This window comes from Amphiprion ocellaris, chromosome 13 (genome assembly GCF_022539595.1).
Source record: "Amphiprion ocellaris isolate individual 3 ecotype Okinawa chromosome 13, ASM2253959v1, whole genome shotgun sequence".
Classification (NCBI taxonomy): Eukaryota; Metazoa; Chordata; class Actinopteri; family Pomacentridae; genus Amphiprion; species Amphiprion ocellaris.
The window spans coordinates 21,716,185-21,740,661 of NC_072778.1; the positions used below are offsets into that span (position 1 = coordinate 21,716,185).

At 40.9% G+C, this 24,477-nt stretch overlaps 1 protein-coding gene across 2 annotated transcripts; it reads right to left on the reverse strand.

The window, feature by feature from the left end:
• Nucleotides 1-1,142: 1,142 nt before the first annotated feature.
• atp7a (ATPase copper transporting alpha) lies at nt 1,143-23,718 on the reverse strand. 2 transcript variants are annotated; one of them, XM_023292175.3, is made up of 23 exons: nt 23,442-23,718; nt 21,764-21,894; nt 20,025-20,529; nt 18,418-19,194; nt 17,392-17,577; nt 17,136-17,299; nt 16,723-16,884; nt 16,520-16,596; nt 9,058-9,280; nt 8,696-8,929; nt 8,489-8,580; nt 8,096-8,223; nt 6,283-6,437; nt 6,064-6,198; nt 5,636-5,830; nt 5,248-5,430; nt 4,917-5,127; nt 4,684-4,830; nt 4,455-4,597; nt 3,941-4,144; nt 3,390-3,507; nt 3,180-3,282; nt 1,143-3,067 (listed from the first exon to the last, which is right to left on the reverse strand). In XM_023292175.3, exons 2-23 carry the CDS (start codon nt 21,881-21,883, stop codon nt 2,794-2,796), a joined length of 4,536 nt encoding a protein of 1,511 aa, XP_023147943.1. In that variant the 5' UTR covers nt 21,884-21,894; nt 23,442-23,718; the 3' UTR covers nt 1,143-2,793. The 2 variants fall into 2 exon arrangements, with proteins under 2 accessions (XP_023147943.1, XP_023147942.1); XM_023292174.3 differs by having other exon boundaries at nt 17,392-17,604.
• Nucleotides 23,719-24,477: the final 759 nt, after the last annotated feature.

Below are 24,477 nucleotides of genomic sequence, written 5' to 3' on the forward strand. Positions count from 1 at the left end.
GTCTGATCTCATAACTCTGTCCGTTTGCAGCCAGTATTCAGATGACAAAATGTCTTTGGACTGTGGTGTGAAACTCTTGTGGTTTAGGCCAGATTGCATTAATCCAGCCACCTTCTTCATTCTGCTGTTCATAAAACGGATCATCTTTGTGTCCACATAAACAGCTGCTGTAACTTTGCATCTGTATAGTAACATACCCGAGTTATCGCTGGACAATTTAAAATCAGGGATGAGAGTGAAAAAAGATGGACTTGAAGTCACAAAAAGTATTTAAATCTTTGACCAACCAATCCTCATTTTAAAATTTAAAAATGATTTTAAATGTATTTTTAAGAAACCGCTGTATATTTAAATCATTTGTTCCATTCAATGCACATGTTTACATCTTAAATTGAAACACATCAAATGCTTGTCAACATTTTATTGCATCCTTTTCTGATCATGCTGTGTAATTTTTGTAAGGTGTTTAATGTTTAACATGCTGTAATCTCCTTACATATATTGCTGTGTAAGTAACTTTCTTTTAGATAGTGTTTCCAGAGACATGGTGGAGTTGGAGCTGTTCCTAGCTGATATGAACTGAAATTTGTTCTAGTGTTCAAGGTAACTGAATGTAGCATTTTCCAATTCCAGCTGTTGATGGTGTGTTAGTCTAGAAAAGCACAATGTTGTTATGGACTTCAAATGCTGCACATTCTAAACACTTGTTAAGCCTGTTCAGTTTCCTGACCATACTGATGTTCTGTACATCCTTTATCAGTGAGGGAGTGACAAGAGAAGATAAACCTTCCCTTTGTGTAGTGACAGCTAATTCCTCGTTAATATTTTAAAGAAATTTTACAAAATTACCTCCCTAATAAATAACACCTTCTCAAGCTTCAGTCTACCAAATCAAATATCACCACAGCCAAAGTGACACAAATCAACTCAAGAGGATAAAGTCATTTATAGCTTGCATTAATTGAAATAATATTTTTAAAATACTAAGGGGAAAAAATGGCACCTGATTGTTTTGTAGTACACTGGGGTGATGTAATGTTTAGATTAACCGGATGAAATAAACTTGACAAAATCTTGCAACTGGTGTTTGTTAATCGTGGCTCCACAGCGTCATCTTCTGGTGTAACATGGATACAGCAGAGTGATGTTACAAAAGCATTTTATTCCAAGGCACACAATGTTCAGAAGAACTATAGAAGATAGCACAAATGGACTTGCATAATTTGACTGCACACAGATCTGAAGCCCTATGGATGTCTTAAAGCATTGCACAAAAACAATAGATTAGCAGAACATAGTGCATCGTGGGAAGGTGGCAGGACAAACTGATGCCTCGTTTCATCATCTAAAAGATATACGAGATTGTGACAAAAAAGTTTAGCTGGATTGTAGGAATTTTTCAGGTGATTTGACAATCCACATAAAAATAGAGAAGTTATAGAAGAAAAAAAATAAAGCATGACAGTTTAACAGCCTGTCTATGATTGCAAAATATAACTGCTGGGATCTCACCTTCACTTAAATTGTACAATATGATTTTGTGAAGCAACCTGCTTATCAGCATTAGTTTCTCAGTAACTTGTTTGGTGGGCCTGCTGGGCACAGCATGTTTAGTCTGCTCCCCTGGGTTTCAACATGTTTCTTGATCAAGTGCAACAGTGTGAATGATATTAAAAAAAAAACAGATAATCTGAGGAACAGTAACTCCACATTTACCTACTGCAATGACACGCAGGATGCAAATGCTTTTGCAGTTTGGCCTTTTCGAAGCAACAGGCAAACACAGGAATCCAAGCACAATGCCATCTATGTAACAACTTCTGCTTAATTATAAATAATGTTCGCTTTTTTTGACAGACGTCTTGTATCATTGACCAAAGGCGCAGAGAGTTCACACAACTATAAAACAAGTATATAGTCGATCTATGACCTTATTTATCTCTGTTCACACTTAGTGCACATTAAGTCCAAGATAACTTCTGTACACTGCTATCTTTGGAATTTGTTGGACTTTGCCAAGGCGGCACTTCAGTTGGCACTTAGGTAACACTGACACATACACTCACTCCACTAGTGTTTGAACAATAATCGGTTTGCAGCTCCTTACAAGGCTTCTTAAATTGACTTCTTCAGCTTAATTTTGCTCAGTAATTAAACATTTTTGGAGATTAAAAACAAATATTGGCATTTGGATTCAACAACTTAATTTTTCACAAAGGATATAATGAAAAAAATAGATAAATAATGATCATATAAATAGTGTGGAATAGAATTATACAACAGTGTTATAATTTTCCAGTAAAGGAAAATGTGTTAAAATATAACTCTATGGTGGCCACTCTCACAAGTGGCACCACTGTGTAAAAGTCTTTGGACAGGTGGTAAAGATTGTAAGGGCAAATGACCACAGTGGCAGAGAAGGTCATAACTCTGCTTCCTGGATGTGGACACCTGCCTCAGAGCTCTGAAGAAGCTTCATGCCCTTGAACAGACAGTGTCGGAGGATCAAAGGGTCGAAGGCTTTGTCAGAGAGTGTCTCCAAGAGCAGTGACCTCAACAAAATCACCTCAGCATACTCTGAAGTGCATGTGATCAGCTGGTTGAGCTAAAAGAAAACGGGGCATACAAGCCTTCATCAAGGAAACAGTGCTGCCCCAGGGGCACCTACAGCAGATGGATGGGCCATTATTCAATGTAACCCTTTCAGTGGAGTGTGGCCTAGCCTTGAATAAATGCAGTTACTGTCTACTTCAGCAAACAAAAGTCTTTGCCGGCCATCTGAGCTCCACATAGTCAGCAAAACTCCTCCTCACACAGCGCCTCCCCCACCAGCAGTGAGTGTTTGTCGGGCTCACTGAGCACTAAGCTGTTGAGTGAGTGCTTGTCGGAGCGCAGGGAGTTGATCGAGGCTCTGCTGTAGTTTACAATGCGGTCCAGAAGGCTGAGTTTGGGGGAGGGACGACGAAGCTCGCCCATGCCAATGTGGACGCTGACGTCGGACAGGCTGCCCTGCCGCTTGCTATTACCCAGTCTGGCCTCCAGCTTCTCAGCAGTGGGCTTAGTGTAACTACACAAAGACAAACAGAAAGTGTAGGAATAAAGGTTTTATATGAATATACTCAAAAGTGAGAAAAACAAAGCACACAAAAGGAATCCACAAACATTAAATATCTCATTACCATTTGAGTAGAAGGGAGGACAAAACCACGGAGACAGATGAAAGCGCCATCGCAGCAGAGCCCATCCACGGCTGTAACACCAGTCCAATGGGAAGGAACACACCTGTGAATAGACCAATCACATTACTGCTGCACTCAAAATGATTTGAATCACTGCCGTCACTACGATGATGTAATTTCAAGTAAACGCTGAAATGGTGCTGTAACTACCAGCAGCAATAGGAATTCCAACCAGGTTGTAGATAAGAGCAAAGACAAAGTTGATCCTGATCCTCTTGACTGTCTTTTTAGAGAGATCGATGCTGCCCACCACATCCAGCAGGTCATTCTGCACACCAGATAACAACAGAGGGTAAATAAGAAGGGTAGCAATATCAGATCATTCCCGGTTAGTGATAAACTGAAAAAGGAATTTAAACCACATGCCAGCCGAGATAATGCAGCAGCTGCTTTATTCAGGTTATGCAATACTTGAAAACTGTGGCTATAAACTTAAAGACATTAATGTCTTATTACACATTAGAACCAAGTTAGACAAAATATGTGACTACTCATAGTACAGTGAAAAAATATAATGGGGTGCAAATGTTCCATATTGAAGAATCACCTACATTTTACTTTTCAGATATCATTTGCATACTGGGATGCAGTGATTCAGACAAGCTGCAGGGAAGAAGTGTTATGTTTGATATTTTCACATTAAGAAACAGAGGCCCAATTCATGAAATAATGTTAAAAATCCTACAAGCTGTAATTCTCACCCTGATCAACACAACATCAGCGGCCTCTATAGCCACATCTGTCCCAGTTCCTATGGCGATGCCCACGTCAGCCATGGCCAGAGCAGGCGAGTCATTGACACCGTCACCCACCATCGCGACTCTTTTTCCTTCTTGCTGCAGCTGCTCCACTTTGGCCACCTTGTGGGAAGGAAGTACCTCAGCAAACACCTTCCTGATGCCAACCTGTTGGGAATGGCACAGAAATACACAAATCATGATAGATTTCAATGTGGCAAAATTACATATCTTTCAGCATTAATTAATCGGTGTCCAAAGTATGAAACTAAACATAAGCAAAGCGTCTTGGCTAAATTGTGATGTTTTATCAACATTGCTAATATTTCCTTTACCAAATCCAGTTTGATTTAAATTATGAGTTAACGTTTGTATAAAAGGGCAGATTATCACTCGCACTCTAGCATCACAATATCAATATCTAGTGACAAAAATATACAAAAACATCATCGGGTCTTTATTTAACCACTTTCCATACCTGAGCAGCAATAGCTCGAGCTGTTTTGCTGTTGTCTCCGGTCATCAGGACCACTTCCAGACCCATGTTGGTCAGTGTATGCACTGCAAGCTCAGCTTCTGGTTTCACTGTGTCTGCTATGGCTATCATTGCACACAGCAGGTCTATGGACAAACACGCATTTTTTACATTACAGAGAGTTTTCTACACGCAACTTTAAAAGGTATATATGTAAGAAATGACTACTCACTGTCTACAGCTACTAAAACAGCGGTGCGTCCTCTGCGCTCATGCTCCATCATGGCTTCATCAATATCAGGTCTGACTTGCAGGCAGTTCCTCCTCATCCATTCTCGATTGCCAATCAGGACGGTATAGGTGGCTGTCTGAACCAGGCCTGCACACAACAGCAAGAAAACACAAGTGAGTGAAAGACAACTTTACTGCAACTACAACAAGGTGTTAGAACTGAACTCAACATACTCAGCGGCTGGGGGTCCATGATGAGCGGATGCGAGCTGGTGGACATCCTGGTGTCACTGATCTGGACGAGGACACTGTTGCGCTGGTTGTCCTCACTGTCACTGTCTGCCTGTTTTAGCAGAGTCTCTGTGTTGCTGACTTGACACCGGACGCCGCAGCCTGGCACTGCCTGAAAATCTGTGCATGTGCCAAGAGACTCTGTGCCAAGCTCCTGCTCAAGCAAATAGCAGTCAATTTAAAACGTTTTACAAATTTAGGTATTGTAAAGGACCAGTCATTTGAAATTAACCAAAACAAATTGTCAGGAGTTGAATCTGATATAAATACCAACCTGTTTACAGTATTTGGTGATAGCTGATCCCAGAGGGTGTTCGCTGTTGTTCTCAGCTGTGCCCACAATAGCCAGCAGTCGAGAGCGAGGCATCTTATTCCCTTCCACAACTATCTTGACTTGGATAACCTTCGGAGCACCGTAAGTGATGGTCCCAGTCTTGTCAAACACCACCGACTGGACCTGCACACAAAAGAAAACATTAGAAAAATCTAAAACAAAAGACTATCAGGCTGGATTTCTATGTTTTAATGGCGTTTAACATCTTGACTAATGTAGTTGTGTAACCTAAGGCACCAGAACATTCACAATGTGTTTCAATTGACAGCAGGACTGCTACATAATTGGCTCACTCCCCAGGGGTGACAGAACATCATCATTAACACACCTTATGTGCCATCTCAAGTGGCTCCCCTCCCTTTATCAGGATGCCATTTTGGGCTCCGACCCCTGTGCCCACCATGACAGCTGTTGGGGTTGCCAAGCCAAGGGAACAGGGACAGGCGATGCATAACACTGTTATGGAGGCCTGGAAAGCGAAGCGAATCACTGCCTCGGCTCTGGAAATGCTTTTGTCATAACCCTGCAGGCAATGAACAGAGCTGTTAGCGTTTCTTTCCAGTTATTACAAATACTTTTTACCATTAGTGAAGAAAATAATGTTAGTAAGTAACAGCAAACAGCAAGAATACCAGATGCAATGACAAAACAGTGATATTTAGTGGTCTGTAATATTTAAATAAGCAATAGAGAATAATGGTAATAATCCCATCATATACTTAATAGAGTAAGATATTAAGATGGAAAAGAACTCACAGGAAAGTACATCTCCACCAGAGAGAAGTCCAAAAACCCAATGACAATCCAGGCGATCAGTGTGAGAACAGATATGCCAACAATGAAGGGTACAAAGTAGCCACTGATTTTATCGGCATACTGCTGGATGGGAGCCTGAAAAATCAAATGTGAAAAATGGAACTCTTGTTGAGTTTTACCCTCAATGCTGGCAGACACAGTGCAAACAACACAATTCACCTTTGAAGTCTGAGCCTCCTCCACTAGCTTGACAATCTGAGACAGTGTGGTGTCCATGCCAACATGTGTGGCACTGACAAGCAGAGAGCCATTCTGGTTAATGGAGCCTGCAATCACTGAGCTCCCGGGCTTCTTTGTCACAGGCATGGCCTCACCTGGAGTCAACAAAGCAACAGCTAATCAGAAAAACAGCAGGGCAAGGCAGTAAGAAACAGGAGCAGATAACTTAAAAACTGTTTGTTACTATTTGGAACTCATGTTTTCATATTCTAAAATTTTGTTCTGGATGAAAACAGATACTAACAATACAAAAAGTTAAGATTAATAGCTGTTGTGATTAACAGTGTCAACATTGCTACTGTGGAACACAATGCAGGACACATGAAACTAAAGAAGAATGAAAAAAACATGTTCAAAACTACAGTATAAAGAAGTTAATTTGAGTATTTAATGATTTCAGTCATCTGGGTTAGAGGTAGGGTGGAGTGATTTAGCTGGATCTTATCACGATATATTGTTTCATGTCAGTTGATACTGAGAATTTCTGGTAATTTTTAATGCCCTATTTCTAGATAAGAAAGAGCAGAAAAAATATTTTAAAAAGACACAAATAAAAATAAAATAACAGGCAAAAGACCAAAGATTGATCTCACCTTGATACACATTAAATTAAGAAAGCAAGTAAAATCAAATTTGAGGAAAGCAGACCACAACGTCAATAAGAGGCAATAAATAAACTATTATTAGCAAAAAAAAATGTTACAAAATGTGTGCAATATAAAAGTGATTTGTAAACACTGAGTGCACAGGAGGCCACCGGGGTGAAGCCACCACAGCACATCCAGGTTAATGTTGAAGTGGCTGGACCAGGTGTCGCCAGTCTGACACGTTTTACTGCACCAGTCTCCATACACGCCCCAACTAATTCATCAGCTGTGGGAGCAGACTGCCGGGCGTGTGCTGCTCACGTAGAAGTGGTGGGAGGCACAAGGGTGTGGCTGTTTTTTTCACCACAAAGTTCCTGCCAGCTGTAGCCTCCACCATGAGAAGACTGTAGGCACAGACAGCTGCACATAAGGCAAACGGAAGCTTGACGGAGGGAGAGCCACTGAGTCAGGGAGGGAGAACACGTGGGGTTTGTTCATGCAACCAAATTTTGCATTTTGTTATGTATTTTCATGGCACTGTGCAGTATTTAAGGGAAACTATCAAACAGTTTTTTTTATTGCTTTTGATGTGTCTTTCGCTGGTACATATCAGTAGTGTTTTGCCAGACTGAACAGCAGGTGTTCAAAATGTGTAGACTCTCACCCCTGCTACATAGAGAACCACTGCAAGTTCATCCACTGGCTCTCCGCCCCTCAGGAAATCCAGTTCAAAATCCTTTTCATCACCTGCAAAGCTCTCCACAAGCTGGCTCCTCCCTACCTGACTCAACTCCTTCACCGGCAAACCACTCAAACCCTCTGCTCTGAACCCTTCTCCATTACTGCTCCCACCTTCTGGAATTCACTCCCCAAAAGCATCACTGAATTCTCCCCATTCTCCATATTCAAGAAATCCATAAAGAAGCATCTTTAAAACACTGTCCACAACTCTTAATCCCTTTATCTATATGGTCCTTTCTCCATTTGATGTACTTAGCTTTTGTGTTCTTGCAAACTATGTAAAATGTCACTACATAACTATTAGGTATTATTATTATTACACAGTGTCATCTGAACAGGTTTTTTAGTATATTGTCAACGCTGTGACTTACATCAAGTCAATGAACAACACTTACAAGATATTTAGTTCAGTCAATGTAACCAACCTGTGATGAGAGACTCGTCGGCCATGGAATGTCCTTCGATGACCCTCCCATCGACTGGAAACTTCCCTCCAGGAACAACTTTCACCACATCGCCCCTCTGCACCAGTTCAACATCTACCTGCTCCTCGCTGGAACACATGTGAACAGAAAACAACATGAATATTACCGTTACTATAATTATTACTTGTTAAGTAAAGACCAGTGTGATTTTGCATAAAATAGACAAACTAGGCTTGCAATCCTGAAACATGCTTTGTGTATGCTTGCATTACTTTCACTTTGCAGCTTGTTTTTACAATTTTGGTTATGTTACATTCAGATAAGTTGTAATCAAAACCAACCAAAGACATGAAAGTTTCTTGTAAATGAAGTGAATGTAGAGAGAAAAAGTACCTGAGAATAGATTTATCACTGCCGAGAGTGACGACTGTGGCTTCAGTAGCTTGTAAAGACATCAGTTTGGACAAAGCCTCGGAGGTCTTGCTCTGGAAGGCAGCAGACAAAATTATTTACTGGTGACTAGCATATAGTATGAAGGTGGAAGATTTCAAAAAGGTTACTTGAAACGTCATAGAAATCAATAATCGTAATGAGTTCAACCTTGGCTATTTGTTCCAGCCACCGTCCCAGAGAGATGAAGACAAACAGCATAGGCGGCGTGTCGAAGAATGTGATGGGGTTGACTTTTGCCTTCTCCACCATGGCCACTATTAGGACGACCAGTGAGTAGCTGAAAGCTATGGAGGTGGCCAGAACTATTAAAACATCCATGTTGGCAGACTTGTGTTTCACTGCTTTGTAGGCTTGAATGTAGAAGTAGTGACCACCAATAAACTGAGGAGAGGAAAAACAGAAATCTTGTATTCATTGGACCATAAACATCCATTCTTTTCAATGTACAAACGTGCTACTAAAGTTTCCATATCGTGTTTCTGGGAGTGCAGTTAATCCTGGTGATTTACCTGAACAGGTACACAGAAGAGGAAGGAGAGGAGGTTCATGATGGAGAGGCCTGGGAGCAGCTGTCTCTCCAAAAACATGGTGGAGTGGTAATGGTTGCGGTCTTCTATTGTTGAGTTGTGTTGATGTGAAACATTCATCTGGTGGTCCATGATAATCATGTAGATCATCATTCCCATCACAGGCACGCAGAAAATCAAGCTCACGAAGAAAGATTTTCTCCATCTTAGGGAGTGAAGAAATTTGTGTGTCAGTGATGGATTAATTTCATTTATTATACAGTGTTTAATTCTCCTTACTGAGGAGGAAAGCAATATTAAGTATTGAGCCACAAATAGTACAAATATATGACTGAACAAACCTGCATTCACACATCTACACATTTAAGCCCGTAACAATTATCTAAATTCCTCCAATTATTTTGAATAAAGATTATTCTTGTTTCCATTCACCTGTACACACCTGGGTGAAGCAAAGAAATATCATATTTCAATCTCTGTTTCCACTTTATTCTTCAATGTTAAAACTCCCTTTCTCTGCTATGTTTCAATGGAACCAACTGATTACCTTAAGGTACTTCAAATATTTGACTGACTGCATTTTGAAAAGCATTTATTGACACTAACCTTACAAATTTTGTTGCAAAACTTAACATTACAGTATCACTAAGGCAACATTTTGGTTTAAAGTCAAGTGAAAAATGAGATTCCTATAAATTCATGGGGGCGATTTGTCGGAGTAGCATCAAAGAGTGTCTGGTGCCTGTATCGCTAATCTTAAATAAATACATAACTTGAATGTAAAAAGGCAATTAAATCCTTAATCAAAATTACTGTATGACAAATAATTGATGACTAAAATTTTATGATCATGACAGCCCTTCAGACATGCCAATATATAAAGTGCTACCAGTATCCCACATGGCCAAATATATCTTCATGTTTCAAAACATTAGTCCAACTAGAGTTGGCATACAACTTTTTAAAGTGTTAAAGAAGGTCTCCTTTATAAATTCCCTGCTGGCACAAATGGTCAAAACTGTACTGCATTCTAGAAAAAGTGGTTGCTACAATAACAGAGTTGACTAAGTAATGTGGAGGTGTTCCCAACTCTTTACAAGCGTTTTTAGTCAGACCAAAAAACAGAAGCTTTTTCTGAGAAAAGTCAAATTGTTGAGTCACCATATGAACACATGGACAAAATTGTTGGTACCCCTCGGTTAATGAAAGAAAAACCCACAATGGTCACAGAAATAATTTGAATCTGACATGTTGTGACGTTGATCTGTTTGTCCTCAATTGACCTACTTTTGGGTGTGGGCGGGGCTACACACCGGTGCGCAATTTTCAATAAATGGCTGCAGCTCATTCACATTCAAATCGTAGCATGCAGGCCGAAAGTAATGTCGGCTGAGTGTGATGTTTTTCCTCCGTTTTACTGGCTACTCCAGCTCTTACACAAGGCATGGCTGCGCCAACAGGTTATGGGCCCAGTAAAGAGTTTGGGAGCCGATGGAATCGTTTATGTTTTGACGGAGATTAAAAGAATTATGAATTGTGGGAAACAAAGTTCCTGGCACATCTGCGTCTGCTGGACCTGAAAGCTACCATCCTGGGTGCAGCCCCTGTTGCAGATGCAGACGGTGCTGAAGAAGACGGCAGGAAAAATGAAGAGACGTACGCAGTTCTACTAATTCAGCTGTTGGATGGCAAAAGTTTATCCCTTGTAATGAGAGACGCCGCCGATGATGGCAGGAAAGCGCTGCAGATCCTGCGCGATCATTACGCAGGGAAGGGGAAGCCGCGCGTAATCAGTTTGTACACGGAGCTGACTTCTCTCCAAAAAGGTGTGAATGAGAGCGTCAGACTATATCATCCGCGCAGAGACTGCCATCACAGCGCTGCGTAATGCAGGAGAGACACTGAGTGACGGTTTGTTGACCGCAATGATTTTACAGCTCCTCGCTGTAAAAAGAAGCTCCTGGATGGACGACACTAAAACCGGAGCATCTCTACAGACGAACTCCACAGAACACTCCACATATATGCAAACGTCTTCTGAGTGGCTTTTACAGGCGCCTGATGTATTTAAACCATTCTCTGTTCGCGTTACGCAGAGTGATGAAACACTGACATTTGCCGAGTTTAAAACCAAACTCATTAGCTATGAAAGTACAGAGAAGTTTGGTGCTTCTAGCTCAGGAGAAGACAGCGTGATGAAGGTGAAAGGAAGAGACAACTGGAGCGCGAAACTCACCTGTTTCACCTGCGGGCTGAAGGGGCACAAAGCCGCTGAGTGCGCGTCAGCTGGAGAGCCCAGGGAGCAGACAGTGGTGTAGCCTCTGTAAAAGCGCCACGCACAAGGACGCAAACTGTCAGCGGAGAAAGCGGGACAAGGTGAAGCAAGCGGTGGACGAGGAGGACCACACGTTCGCATTCAAGGTGCAGTTGGATGCCGCCGCCCCGGCTAGCGCAGTGAGGATGAAGGGCCTCATGGTCGACTCTGGAGCGACGAAGCACATTATCACGGACATGGAGAGGTTCGAGGAGTTTGACCCAAGCTTCCAGCCGCAAAGCCATATTCTGGAGTTGGCTGACGGAGAACAGGAGAGCGGGACTGCGCTGAAGAAGGGCACCGCCAAAGTGCGCATGAGAGACTGTAAAGGCCGCGACGTGGTTCTGATGCTGAAGGAGGCGCTCTACGTCCCATCATTTTCTCAAGACATCTTTTCCGTCAAAGCGGCAACAGCGCAAGGAGCGACTGTCATCTTCAAAGAGGGACAGAACCGACTCATCCATAAAAACGGTACAACTTTTGATATTAACACACAAGACAGACTGTTTTACTTAAGTACTCTGGAAAGTGAGACTGATCAATGTAGTGTGTGTTATGATGTTCAGACGTGGCATGAAATATTGGGTCACTGTAATTATGATGACGTGTTACAGCTGGAAAGTGTCACAGAAGGTATGAAAATCAAAGGGAAAGATGAGAAGTCCAATCTGAAATGTGAAGTGTGTATCAAAGGTAAATTTGCACAGAGCAGAAATACAGAACCAGATGAAAAAGCTAAAGATGTTCTAGAGCTTGTTCATACAACTTGGCTGGGCCGATAGAGCCAGCTGGTAAAGATGGTTTCAGATTTGCTCTTGCATTTACAGATTATTCTGGAGCTATGTTCACATATTTCCTAAAAGCTAAGAGTGATACTGTTAAAGCCACAGAGAGATTCATTGCTGATGTTGCACATTATGGAAAAATCAAATGCATAAAGTTGGATAATGGAACAGAGTTCACATCATCAGCGTTTCAGTCACTACTCTGTCAATATGCCATCAGACATGAAACCTCAGCTCCTTGGTCACCCCATCAAAATGGGACAGCTGAAAGAGCATGGAGGACCTTGTTTTAAATGGCAAGATGTATGTTGATAGAGAGCAAATTACCAAAACAGTTGTGGCCATATGCAGTACAGACTGCTGCTATAGTCAGAAATAGGTGTTACAACAGAAGGCTTGAACAAACCCCCTATTACTTGTTAACTGGGAAGAAACCTGATATGTCCAAAATGAGAGCATTTGGCTCAGAATGTTTTGCATACAAATATGACAAGAAAAAGTTGGACACACGTTGTGAAAAAGGAATCTTTGTTGGTTACGACAAAAACAGTCCTGCATTTTTAGTGTTTTATCCAAACACTTGTAAAGTAATGAAAAACAGGCTTGTAAAGTTCGTGACAAAGAGAACAAATGAATGTGACACTCAGACAGATGAAGACATGTATGATATTTTTGAACATAGGAAAAGAGCTGAGATTCAGTCATCTAAACCGGATGTGACTAATGTGATCCCTCAAGAAGTAAAACTAGAAGTGTGTCAATCTAATACCAACTTACAAAGTAAAGATGAGAGTAGCTGTAGTGCTTGTTACCCAAAAAGAGAGAGGAAACCCCCACAGTATTATACTGATTGTGATTATGAAGTGAAATTTGAGGAAGACCAATCATTGACTAATATTGACTATTGCTATCGTTTGACTTGTGATGTTCCCCTGACACTGCATGAAGCTTTGAGCTCTTCAAAATCAGAGCAGTGGGCTAAAGCTATGAAGGTTGAGATTGACTCTCTGATAGAGAATGATACCTTCATATTAACACCCTTACCTGAAGGGCAAGCATGCAGTGGGGGGCAGATGGGTCTATGCAGTCAAAGAAAATCCAGTTGAGACAATTTACAAAGCAAGATATGTGGCAAAAGGTTATAGTCAAGTGGCTGGTATTGATTATAACGAAACTTTCTCACCTACGGCTGATGACTTCTGTACGTGTACTAATGCAGCTTGCAGCTCAGTACGATTTAGCGCTACATCAGATGGATGTTAAAACTGCATATTTATATGCTCCTATAGATTGTGAAATTTATATGGAGCAGCCTGAAGGGTTTGGGATGAAGTCGAAAACAGGAGAGCAATTGGTGTGTAGGCTCAACAAGTCACTATATGGTCTGAAGCAGTCAGGACGAAACTGGAATAAGATGCTCCATGATTTCCTAATTGAAAATGGTTTTGTCCAGAATACAGCAGACTATTGTGTTTACAGTAAGCATTCAGAAAGTGAAAGCATCATATTGATCATTTGGGTTGATGACCTCATTCTTGCAGTGAGTCATGGTCAAAAGTGTGAAGGAAATGTTGGGTACAAAATTAAAGATCTTTGGAAACTAAGGCATTTCCTTGGCATTGATTTTGACCAGAGAAAAGGGGAATTAAAAATGAATCAAAAGAGAAGCATAGCCAAAATTTTGGAAAGATTTGAAATGACTCATTGCAAACCAAGAGTGACACCATGTGAAATGAAAATGAAATTTGACAGCGAGGGTGAATCTACTGATTCAAAGAAGTATCGTGAAGTGGTTGGCAGTTTAATCTATCTAATGACATCAACTCGACCAGATTTGAGTTTTGTTGTTCGTAAATTGTCACAGTACCTTTCTGAACCGAAACAACAACATTGGGTTGCAGCTAAGCATGTGTTAAGATACTTAAAAGGCACTGTGGACCAGGAATTGTGTTACAGGAAACAACAAAATCTTGCACTTCTGGCTTATTCCGATGCAGACTGGGCAGCTGACCAGAATGACCAGAGCAGTGTGACTGGTTACTGCTTTACTTTGTCTGAGAGTGGGCCTGTTATTTACTGGAGGTCAAAGAAACAGCCCACAGTAGCTTTATCCACATGTAAAGCTGAATACATGGCTTTGTCAGCTACAGCACAGGAAAGTCTATACCTTGTACATTTGTTGGCAGGAATGGACAATGAGACAGACTATACTCCTGTTACTGTTTTTGAAGACAATCAAGGCGCTATTGCCCTTTCAAAGAACCCGGTATGTCGCCAACGTTGCAAGCACATTGATATTCGATATCATTTTGTCAGATCTGTTGTTGGTGATGGCAAAATTACTCTTCAATACTGTCCTACAGATAGAATGGTGGCAGACATTTTTACGAAACCTGTAACTAAAATAAGAATGGATAAATTTGTACCTTTTCTATTTGGTGTATAAAGATGTGGTATTGTAAACGGAATTTGTATTGTATATGGATTTGATGCACTGTGATGTACCCTAGTCAACTAAGGAACAAGTGGGGGTGTTGTGTTGATGTTTGTCCTCAATTGACCTACTTTTGGGTGTGGGCGGGGCTACACACCAGTGTGCAATTTTCAATAAATGGCTGCAGCTCATTCACAAAAATCGTAGCATGCAGGCCGAAAGTAATGTCGGCTGAGTGTGATGCTTTTCCTCCGTTTTACCGGCTACTCCAGTTCTTACACAAGGCATGGCTGCGCCAACAAGACAAAAGTAATGATAAATAAAAATTCTATGAAAATGAACCAATGAAAATCAGACAGTGCTTTTGAACCTTGGTTCAACAGAATTATTTTAAAAAAATAAACTCATGAAACAGGCCTGGACAAAACTGATGGTACACGTAACTTAGTATTTTCTTGCACAACCTTTTGAGGCAATCACTGCAATCAAACGATTTCTGTAACTGTCACTGAGATTTCTGCACCTCTCAGCAGGTATTCTGGTCCACTCCTCATGAACAGACTGCTCCAGTTGTCTCAGGTTTGAAGGGTGCCTTCTCCAGACGGCATGTTTCAGCTCCTTCCACACATGTTCAATCGGATTTATATCAGGGCTCATAGAAGGCCACTTCAGAATAGTCCAATGTTTTCCTCTTGGCTGTTTTTAGCTGTGTGTTTTGGATCATTATCCTGTTGCAAGACCGATGACCTGCGACTGAGACCAAGCTTTCTGACACTGGGCAGCACATTTCTCTCTAGAATACCTTGATAGTCATGAGATTTCATTGTACCCTGCACAGATTCAAGACACCCTGTGCCAGATTCACCAAAGCAGCCCCAGAACATAACAGAGCCTCCTCCATGTTTCACAGTGGGGACAGTGTTCTTTTCTTGATATGCTTCATTTTTGTGTCTGCCAAAAAGTTCCAGTTTTGTCTCGTCTGTCCATAGGACATTCTCCCAGAAGCTTTGTGGCTTGTCAACATGCAGTTTGGCAAATTCCAGTCTAGCTTTTTTATGATTTGTTTTCAACAATGGTGTCCTTCTTGGTCATCTCCCATGAAGTCCACTTTGGCTCAAACAACGACGGATGGTGCGATCTGACACTGATGTACCTTGACCTTGGAGTTCACCTTTAATGTCTTTACAGGTTGTTCTGGGTTCTTTTGTTACCCTCAATTTGTCATCAATTTTCCTCTTGCGGCCACATCCAGGGAGGTTGGCTACAGTCCCATGGATCTTAAATTTCTGAATAATATGTGCAACTGTAGTCACAGGAACATCAAACTGCTTGGAGATGGTCTTATAGGCTTTACCTTTAACATGCTTGTCTATAATTTTCTTTCTAATCTCCTGAGACAACTCTCTCCTTCGCTTCCTCTGGTCCATGTTTAGTGTGGCACACACCATGTCACCAAACAGCACAATGACTACCTGTAACCCTATAAATAGGCCAACTGACTGATTACAAGTTTGTAGACACCTGTGATGCTAATTAGAGGACACACCTTGATTGAACATGTCCCTATGGTCACATTATTTTCAGTCTTTTCTAGGGGTACCATCATTTTTGTCCAGGCCTGTTTCATGAGTTTATTTTTTAAATTAATTCTGTTGAACCACAGTTCAAAAGCAATGTCAGATTTTCATTTTTTAATTTTCATAGAATTTTAATTTATTACTACTTTTGTCAGATTCAAATTATTTCTGTGGCCATTGTGGGATTTTCTTTCATTGACAGAAGGGTAACAAGAATTTTGTCCACGTGTGTAAGTACCTTCAATCCCCAGTTAAATATGGAAACATACATAAAACATGATCAAAGTTAGAAGTGAAGATGTGGATTAGAAAATATAGAAAAAATGCTGCTCACTGTCGAATCTCCTTGCTGTGGTCCAGGTGACTGGCAGTGCGGTCCCTCTTAACCAACGATGCTTCAAATCCTAGGTTCTACAAATAAAAGTCAAACTACAGATCAGTCCTCAAGTCTTTGTGATTAAGCACTTCAGATATATGAAATGACGTCACAGATTCAAGTCTGTATGTAAGCATAAATGACACAGGCAGTAGTGGTACCTCGATCAGCTTGATGATGTCTCGCGGCCCTATAATTTCTGAGTCGTAATTTATGTGTGCTTTGTTGGTTGCCAAGGCAACAGAGGCATATATAATTCCTTTTTCTCTCATGAGGCTGGATTCGATTTTGTGAACACAAGAGGCACAGGTCATTCCCCTGACCTGAAAGAAGGTGAAGTGAAGAAGCAGTGAAGTAGATAAAGAAACAGAAATATATTCATGAAGGTCTGAAGTGAGTAACTCAGTACATGATAACTTTCATCTACTAAATGAAAGCTTATATATTCTTTGTAGCTAGTTACAGGAATGTATATTTCTGGCATTTATATTGTGGAAATAAACTACCGTTGAACACATCTTGTTCTCTTAATACAACTGAAACACAATGTCAATGCAGCCTCACAGTGACTCACCACTAGTTCTAGGTTTCCATCTGAACCCTCATAGTCTTCCATAACAGAGGCAGTGAAGCCCAGCTCTCTCACACACTCAGCTATCTTCATAGGGTCAATGACGTCAGGGTTATAGCGGACCTCTGCTTTACTGGCCATCAGTGCCACCAGAACAGAGTAGATACCTGCGCAACATTTTAGATTTTCTCTTTAGCTGCTAACAAAAGCAATGAGATACAACTGAAAGTGTTTGAAATAAAATTGTAAAATTACATACCAGGTTCATTCTTGAGGTTCCGCTCAATGTTTGACACACAAGAAGCACAGGTCATCCCTCCAATCTGGATGTAGCATTTAGAGTGCACCTCACTGTTGCGTCCTTGGGTGGCTTCCTTGTGTAGGTCACTATCCAGCTCTTTACTTTTGATAGGTGGTGTACGTGAAGATTTTGGCACAATGGGATCTGACGCAGACAGCAGAGAGTTGGTCTCTATTTACAAGAAATTGTAAGTTTTAAGGGGAAGTAAAATTTGTAGGTAAATCTATCAGACACCACAGTTTAGCTTTAGAATATCTAGTCTTGCAATTTTCTAATCAAGTCACTTGACAAAACTGTTATATCCATTATACTAAGTAGTTGACTATAAAGGCCAATTCATGTTTGTAAGCCACCTAAGTTGGCAAGGGTCTACATCCACACATAGCCCAGAATCTGACCACATGTACTGTCCACAAGGCCACTGACTAAATGTGCACTGGGAAAACAAATGGTGCTTAAAACAAAAGTTTCTTATCAGGAGAAGCTGTACATTCTCCTTCATCCACACTATTATGGTTTTATATTTACAAATTTTTAAATACTATTATTTTCAAAGAGCTGTAACCGAGGAAGTTGTTGCATGACTTTAGAGATAATAAGACTTGTACATGCTTTTTAATCAGTGGTGCCCAAACATAGCAAAAGTTCAAAATTCTCCACAAATCCTGTGCTATATTTGTCCATTGTGCATGACACACCTCAACAACAATCACTGACAGGATGCGACAGCGCAATCTGTAAGTAGCTGCTATATCCTGTAAGAAGTGCAAAGTCACAGCCAGCCTTTTAGAAATGTCCACGGGAGCCCTGTGTGTTTATCCATGTCAGTGTGATGGGAAATGTGACTGTTCAGCAGATCAGCGTGTGCTTATTGTTGTACGAATAGAATCATGTATGCACAAGTTTTCAACTGCAGCACTGGTCTGACCATTTGGAGGCAGAAAACATCAATTGACCTCAAGACCACACAATCCTTCCCCTTACCTGGAAGGAAGGCGTCGAAGCCCATGTCCTCTATGGCCTCCCTCAGCTCCTCTGGTGTGGTCAGGAGGGGATCATACTCAAAGATCCCCTGATGATCAGCCAGAGAGACCTGGGCTGACGTCACACCCTTCCTTTGGGAGAGCATGCCTTCAATGGACTGGACACAGGAGTTGCATGTCATGCCCTCAATGTGAATGTGAACTACAGATGCCAGAGGCTGGATAAAACAAGGCTGGGAGGTAGAAAGTTTGGTCTGGGTTGCTCTTGTAGGCTGCAATGATGATGAGGCAGGCGTAGGTAATGTGGATACTGGACTGAGAGGTCCAGAGGCATCCCAGGGTTGAGCCTTAAAGTTTCCTGGAGGCAGTGCCTCAATTGCTTGCTGCAGCTGCGTCACTGTGACCTTAAGAGGATCATAGCAGATGGAGGCCTTCTTGTTCTCCAGGGAGACCTCCACAGAGGAAACACCAGGCAGCACTGAGATATTGTCTTCAATATTGACCACACAGGAATGGCAGTGCATGCCTTTCACCCTGAGCATGACAAGTGTTGTGTCGATGAAGATTTCTGTCTCCTCTGATGTTTCTGATGGTGAGGAAACTGTTGGTTTTTGGGAATCAACAAAACGTTCGACTTCACTGGGAGACAGCTGCAGAGGGCGTGGCTTTGACTTGACAAACGCCTTGAAGCCCGCCACAGCAATCTGATCGATGATGGTTTGGACAGTGATGAGGTAAGGCAAATACACGATTGTAGCTTCCTGAGATTGTAAAACAACTGTGGAAGATAAAAACACGGACAAAGTTAAAATACAAACACAAATTCAAACAAAGACGAACTTCACTTCACAAGAGCGGGAAGTGACTGCATATGAATAGCAGACATGCTAACAAGCAATCAGGCACATAAAAAATACAACCTAAAATTCACTCATAGAAAATTCATAAAATTTGCACAAGTTAAGCATTCAATCGTGCCATACAAGCTTGTTAGTTCAGGAACCTGAAGACCTTTTGCACTAAGCACTAAGGGCTGCAAGACTCTTGTATGACCTCAGTGAGAAATTCAGGCTGGCTGAAATAATGAAATAATTAAAATTTCTATTTCAAGTCTGTTATAAAGAGTCTGTTAGTTCTGATCAACCCAAATATCAAGGATTGTTGTATAGCTTCATGCATGTTTAATGTAGAATGTGAACAAAGCCAAAACTGCAAGATCAGCTTCTGGCTCAATGTCTTTGCATATGCCTTCAAGTACCAGGGAAAAATGTCTGACCAAATCATGTATCTAGAATACAACGCATACAGCTGTCTGCACACACAGGCACTTTAAACACAATGGTAATTCTGTACTCAGCTAACATAATCCTATCTGTCTACTTGTCACTCGTTCTAACAATACCAGTGGACAGATTTCATGAGTCATAGTCAAATCCGACTAAGCAATTTCTCAGTTGTGAAGCTACAGAGAGCCTGATTGATAGACAATGACATGACACCTGTGGTATAAAAGACGGGGAATGCCGCAGCTGTGTTACAACATCTCTCTTAACTCAGACAGTGAAGTTATAAATCCCTATTAGCTTGGGAAAAGGACGAGGACATCACCTTTGATCTTTTCAATCCCTTTCAGTTTTCCGATCTTCCCTTCAATGGTGGTAGTACAGGAGTGGCATGTCATTCCTTCAATGCGCAACTTCAAGAATGCCACCCCACCTCCCATGGTGGGGGATGGTGGGAGGGTTAGGCCTTTATGTATAGGGCTGCTGGGAGCGGGGACCTCCAGAGGTGTTACACTGGGCACCACTTCAGTCAGCTGCTGCGTGGAAATCAATGAGGGAACAAAGGTGACAGTGAGACCCATCTGGGGCAGGTTCTCTCTGACATCCAGGACTCCCTGAATTTGTGATAGCTTCTCCAAAGCTTCTTGTTGAGCAGCAGGTGTCAGGCCTGAGGTGGAGATCAGCTGGGTATCTATAGAAATGGGTGTGGCTTCGGTGCCCTCTGGTACGCTTGGCTCAAAGCCCATGTCCCCGATGGCCTCTGACAGAGACTCTAGGCTCTGTTGGCTGTGGTCAAATATGACAGTAGCATTCTTCTTCTCTAATGACACCTACAAAATAAATGTCAAGTTATGGTTTAAAATTTGACAGTAACACAGAGCACGTTCATAAAACGTGAAGAACAAAAAATCAGTTAAGCTAAATAAGTTCAGTTATCAACGGTGACATCAAAGCTGAGCTCATTATTCTACTAATAATTACACATATTAAAAATAAAGATATCGCAAATAGCTTTCTCTTTCCTGAAAATTGGTTTATTAGCTTGTGCCAAAAAGGGTGGATTCAACATGTTATTTATGTCAGCATGGTATTACTATAACTTACTGTGTCAGTTCAAAGTGTATTTAGGTAATTTACAAAAGGAAATCCTTGCTTTATGTGATCATATCCACTCCTGTTTCTATCTAAAGTCATTTCACTCAAACTGTGAATGTGCCGTCTTAACAATGAACCTTTATTACATAAAAGGGGTAAATGAGTCAATGGCTTGGGTAAGATTTCAGCATGTTTCGTCAGAATGATGACCCTCAGCTTTCCTCCTTCAGCAAGAAAGAAACATGTGACACAGTGAAGGATCACCTGATTTAGCCATAAGTTATAAACCGCAGTGGGGGTTTAGCAATGAGTGAGTGTGGTCGGCTGCCTGTTGGATTAACCTTTTTTTCTGAGAATGAGAGGACAATGATTTCTACTATGAAAAATCAATTCTCTACTTGAAGATCATGTCTGTATAGATTAACATAAAAAGATCCAGACACTAAACACGCTTAAGATACAATGACGTTTCCTTTGGGTACAGAGTATATATTGACCTGCTGTCACAGTCCTACAAAGGGCAGAGCACTATCAGGAACACACTATTGCATTATTTTCTCATTTAACCTCAGCCTGAGGGGTAAACACACAATAAACAAAACAGCAGACCCAACTATTGCAATTAAGTCATCTCCCATGGGCAGATTGATGTTACGTAGCTGTAAATCAGACCAGCAAGTCCCGAGGGAGTAAGACTTGGGGATTTATTAAAACCTGAAGTGGGAGGGAACTTTTAGTTAATATAATAATATGTACATATGTGCCTTGTTCACAACATCCTATAATTATATTTTGAAATACAGACTGCATTGTTACAACATCTGTGGTAATATCAGATCTTGTATTTAACCTGGAAATGTCGTGCAAAAAAGTTTGAGTCAGCAGATTTTACGAAGTGCACTTTAACATTTTTTTAAAAAGTTATTGTTGAATGGCAGTAAATGTATAAATAATTTTCTAGGCGTTTACCTTAATATGCATCACTCCACGTAGAGACCCAATCCGCTGCTCTATGGACTGGACACAAGAGCCACATGTCATACCCTTCACCCCAAGGGACACTGAACACAGGTTGACTGTCTGTGTCATGATTGCTTTGCCTAGAAGCACAAAAGAAGAATAAAACCTATTGTCAGACATACAGCTGCAAGTCTTTGGCTTTAAAACAAGAACATAGAGGTAAAGGATCACAGGAGCATGTGGTCAAAGACACAAGTAAGTTCTTCTGTCAAGTACAAAAACTGGCTGCTTAAGCAGATCATGATGTGTTATGGTCAGAAAAAAACAACAACAAATGATGTTTACATATTTGTAACATACATGGGCCAGTTAACAAAACCTTTATAATATGTATTACTGAATTGTGGTACTCAATAGCTGTGAGAAAGTGTTTCACTAAAAAGGCTGCTTCATAACACTGCATAAAAAAATTTTAAAAAGAGAAAACTGAATACCCCACCCATTTTAAAAGGGATGAATACAATTTCTATTGCCATTTCTATATTAAGGGTCAAACTGGCATAACTGATATCACATATCCTTGCCACTAAGAAAGACAGGAAAAATCGAACTTGGAGGTTCACATAGGCATCAAACTGAACAAATGAATGTAAACTGTAACCACTACTTGCACTTTTGCACAGTGACTTGACAAAAAAACGGGAAGCAAACAAGGAGTCTTTGTACAAGAATGAAAGAAATTCTTAACAACTGAGAAAGTTCAATATTTCCTAGTTTCCTTGGTTGCATAGGATAATTTCAAACTGCAGTTATCAAAATTAAACTTGAAACTTGATGCCACTTTCATTAAATCTACAATCCCCACCATTACAACACTGACAGATAATATACAGTTTCAAGAAGAATTCAATGTACAATATTGTCTTTAAAAATCGAGGCAGGGGGCCAGCTCAGCAGTCAGCTGAAATATGATCTCTGTCAGTCTATCCTGGGTTTTGAGTAATACTTGCCACACCAACACAAGGCCACCTAAGATCTCAATATCAATCATAAGTGCAATAGCTGCTTTGGTTGTAACTATAAACATAAAATCACAAATAATGGATCAAACACTCCTTAGATCTGAGACCAGTTTCATCTGAGACACACAGGAATGTCACAAAAGACCTGACATACAACCAGACAGAACAGGATTTCGACTAGAAACACCGAGAAAAACACTGAGGGACAAATAAAATGTCAGACAAGACAAATATAGTTCAGTCGCTATTACGTTAACACTACAAACATTAAGGTGTTTTTTAATCCTTCTTCAGGATGATACGGTTATCTAACAGATATATTTAACTACAGGAAAACTTCACTCTAGCTATATACATTTTGTAACGTCAGTTTAGCGTTTTTGTGACAGATGAGTTGTTAATACTGGTGTATTTAGCTTAGCTCAGGTTAAGCCAGCTAACAGATAGTTAGCTTGACGAAGCTAATTAATAACTTTATGTTACCACAGAAATTGTAACTGCTAGCGGCCGTTTGCTTGTCGCTAGAGTCACAAAACGATGTATATTTTACTTAAAGCCAGCTAAGGTGTAAACAATGAACAACAAATTACTCTTCAAGACAAAATATTCTGTTAAAATCACGGCTGGCGGAGAAGTTAGCGAGAAAAGAAAAACAAAAGTCTTGCCTGGACTGTTGAACGGGGAGCAACCAGTTAGCTACAGGCTACCGAGGCTGGCTGTCACTGTGGCTAAAAGAAGCTAGCAAGCTAGCTAGCATCTTCTCCTCATCCTACGTTAGGGTCAAGTGAACGGACACGTCGCGGCATCGTGCTGAACGTGTGGCACAGCGGAGAGTGTTGAACGAAGAGTTTTCTCCCACCGTTATCGCAAAACGCAGCTATGCGGAGCAGCTTTTCTTGCTTCTCCTCATACCGAGGTGACTGACGGGCTGGTGCGTCAGTGTCCAGAGGCGGAGCTCCGTACTGGGAAGCGATGGTAATAATTGGAGTATTTTTGCCCTGGTTTTTCCCTAAAGGCTATATTTACTACAGCTATTATCCCTAAACTAGTAACTATCTGTTATATAAAGATTGTTTGGATATTATTAGATTATAATTTGCACATTAGGCATAGTTTCTGGTATGTTTATTGCAGCAGACACAGTTTAAAGAGAAAGGTGAGCCTAGCAGACGAAGCTGGGGGCTACAGTAAATAAATAAATAAATTTTGAGAGATCTCGTCTCCTTGTTCCCTTGATCAGATGGGGCCACTTCTGGGTAACACAATAAAACCAACAGCCATAACTAAATTTCAAGAATCTCATTAAGCTGTTGTGGGACAGATGCTGGCAACTGTGTCAATATGAGTTAAAGGCCTCATGTAGTGCAAATCCATTTTTATTGTGTTTTGTGGCTCTTCTAACCTTGGGGTGGAAAGTAAAAGCTGGTAAGATATAAAGACATTTACTTTTGCAATTTCTCAAGCCATCCCATGGCTAAAAAGTCTCCCAGATTCACAAGTCAGTGACAATTTTACTGAGCTGCTAGGATCAATAGTTGTCAAACTGAAACTTTGCATACTCCTGCCCCTTCACCACTCAGAATGAGCAGCTGCTTCTCAGTCCACCAGCTTTGTTTGCTCTCTAGAGAAGCTTCTGTTAACTCTAAAATGTCACCAGATATTCTGCTGTTGGCTCCAAGAATGAACACGAGAGTCTCCATG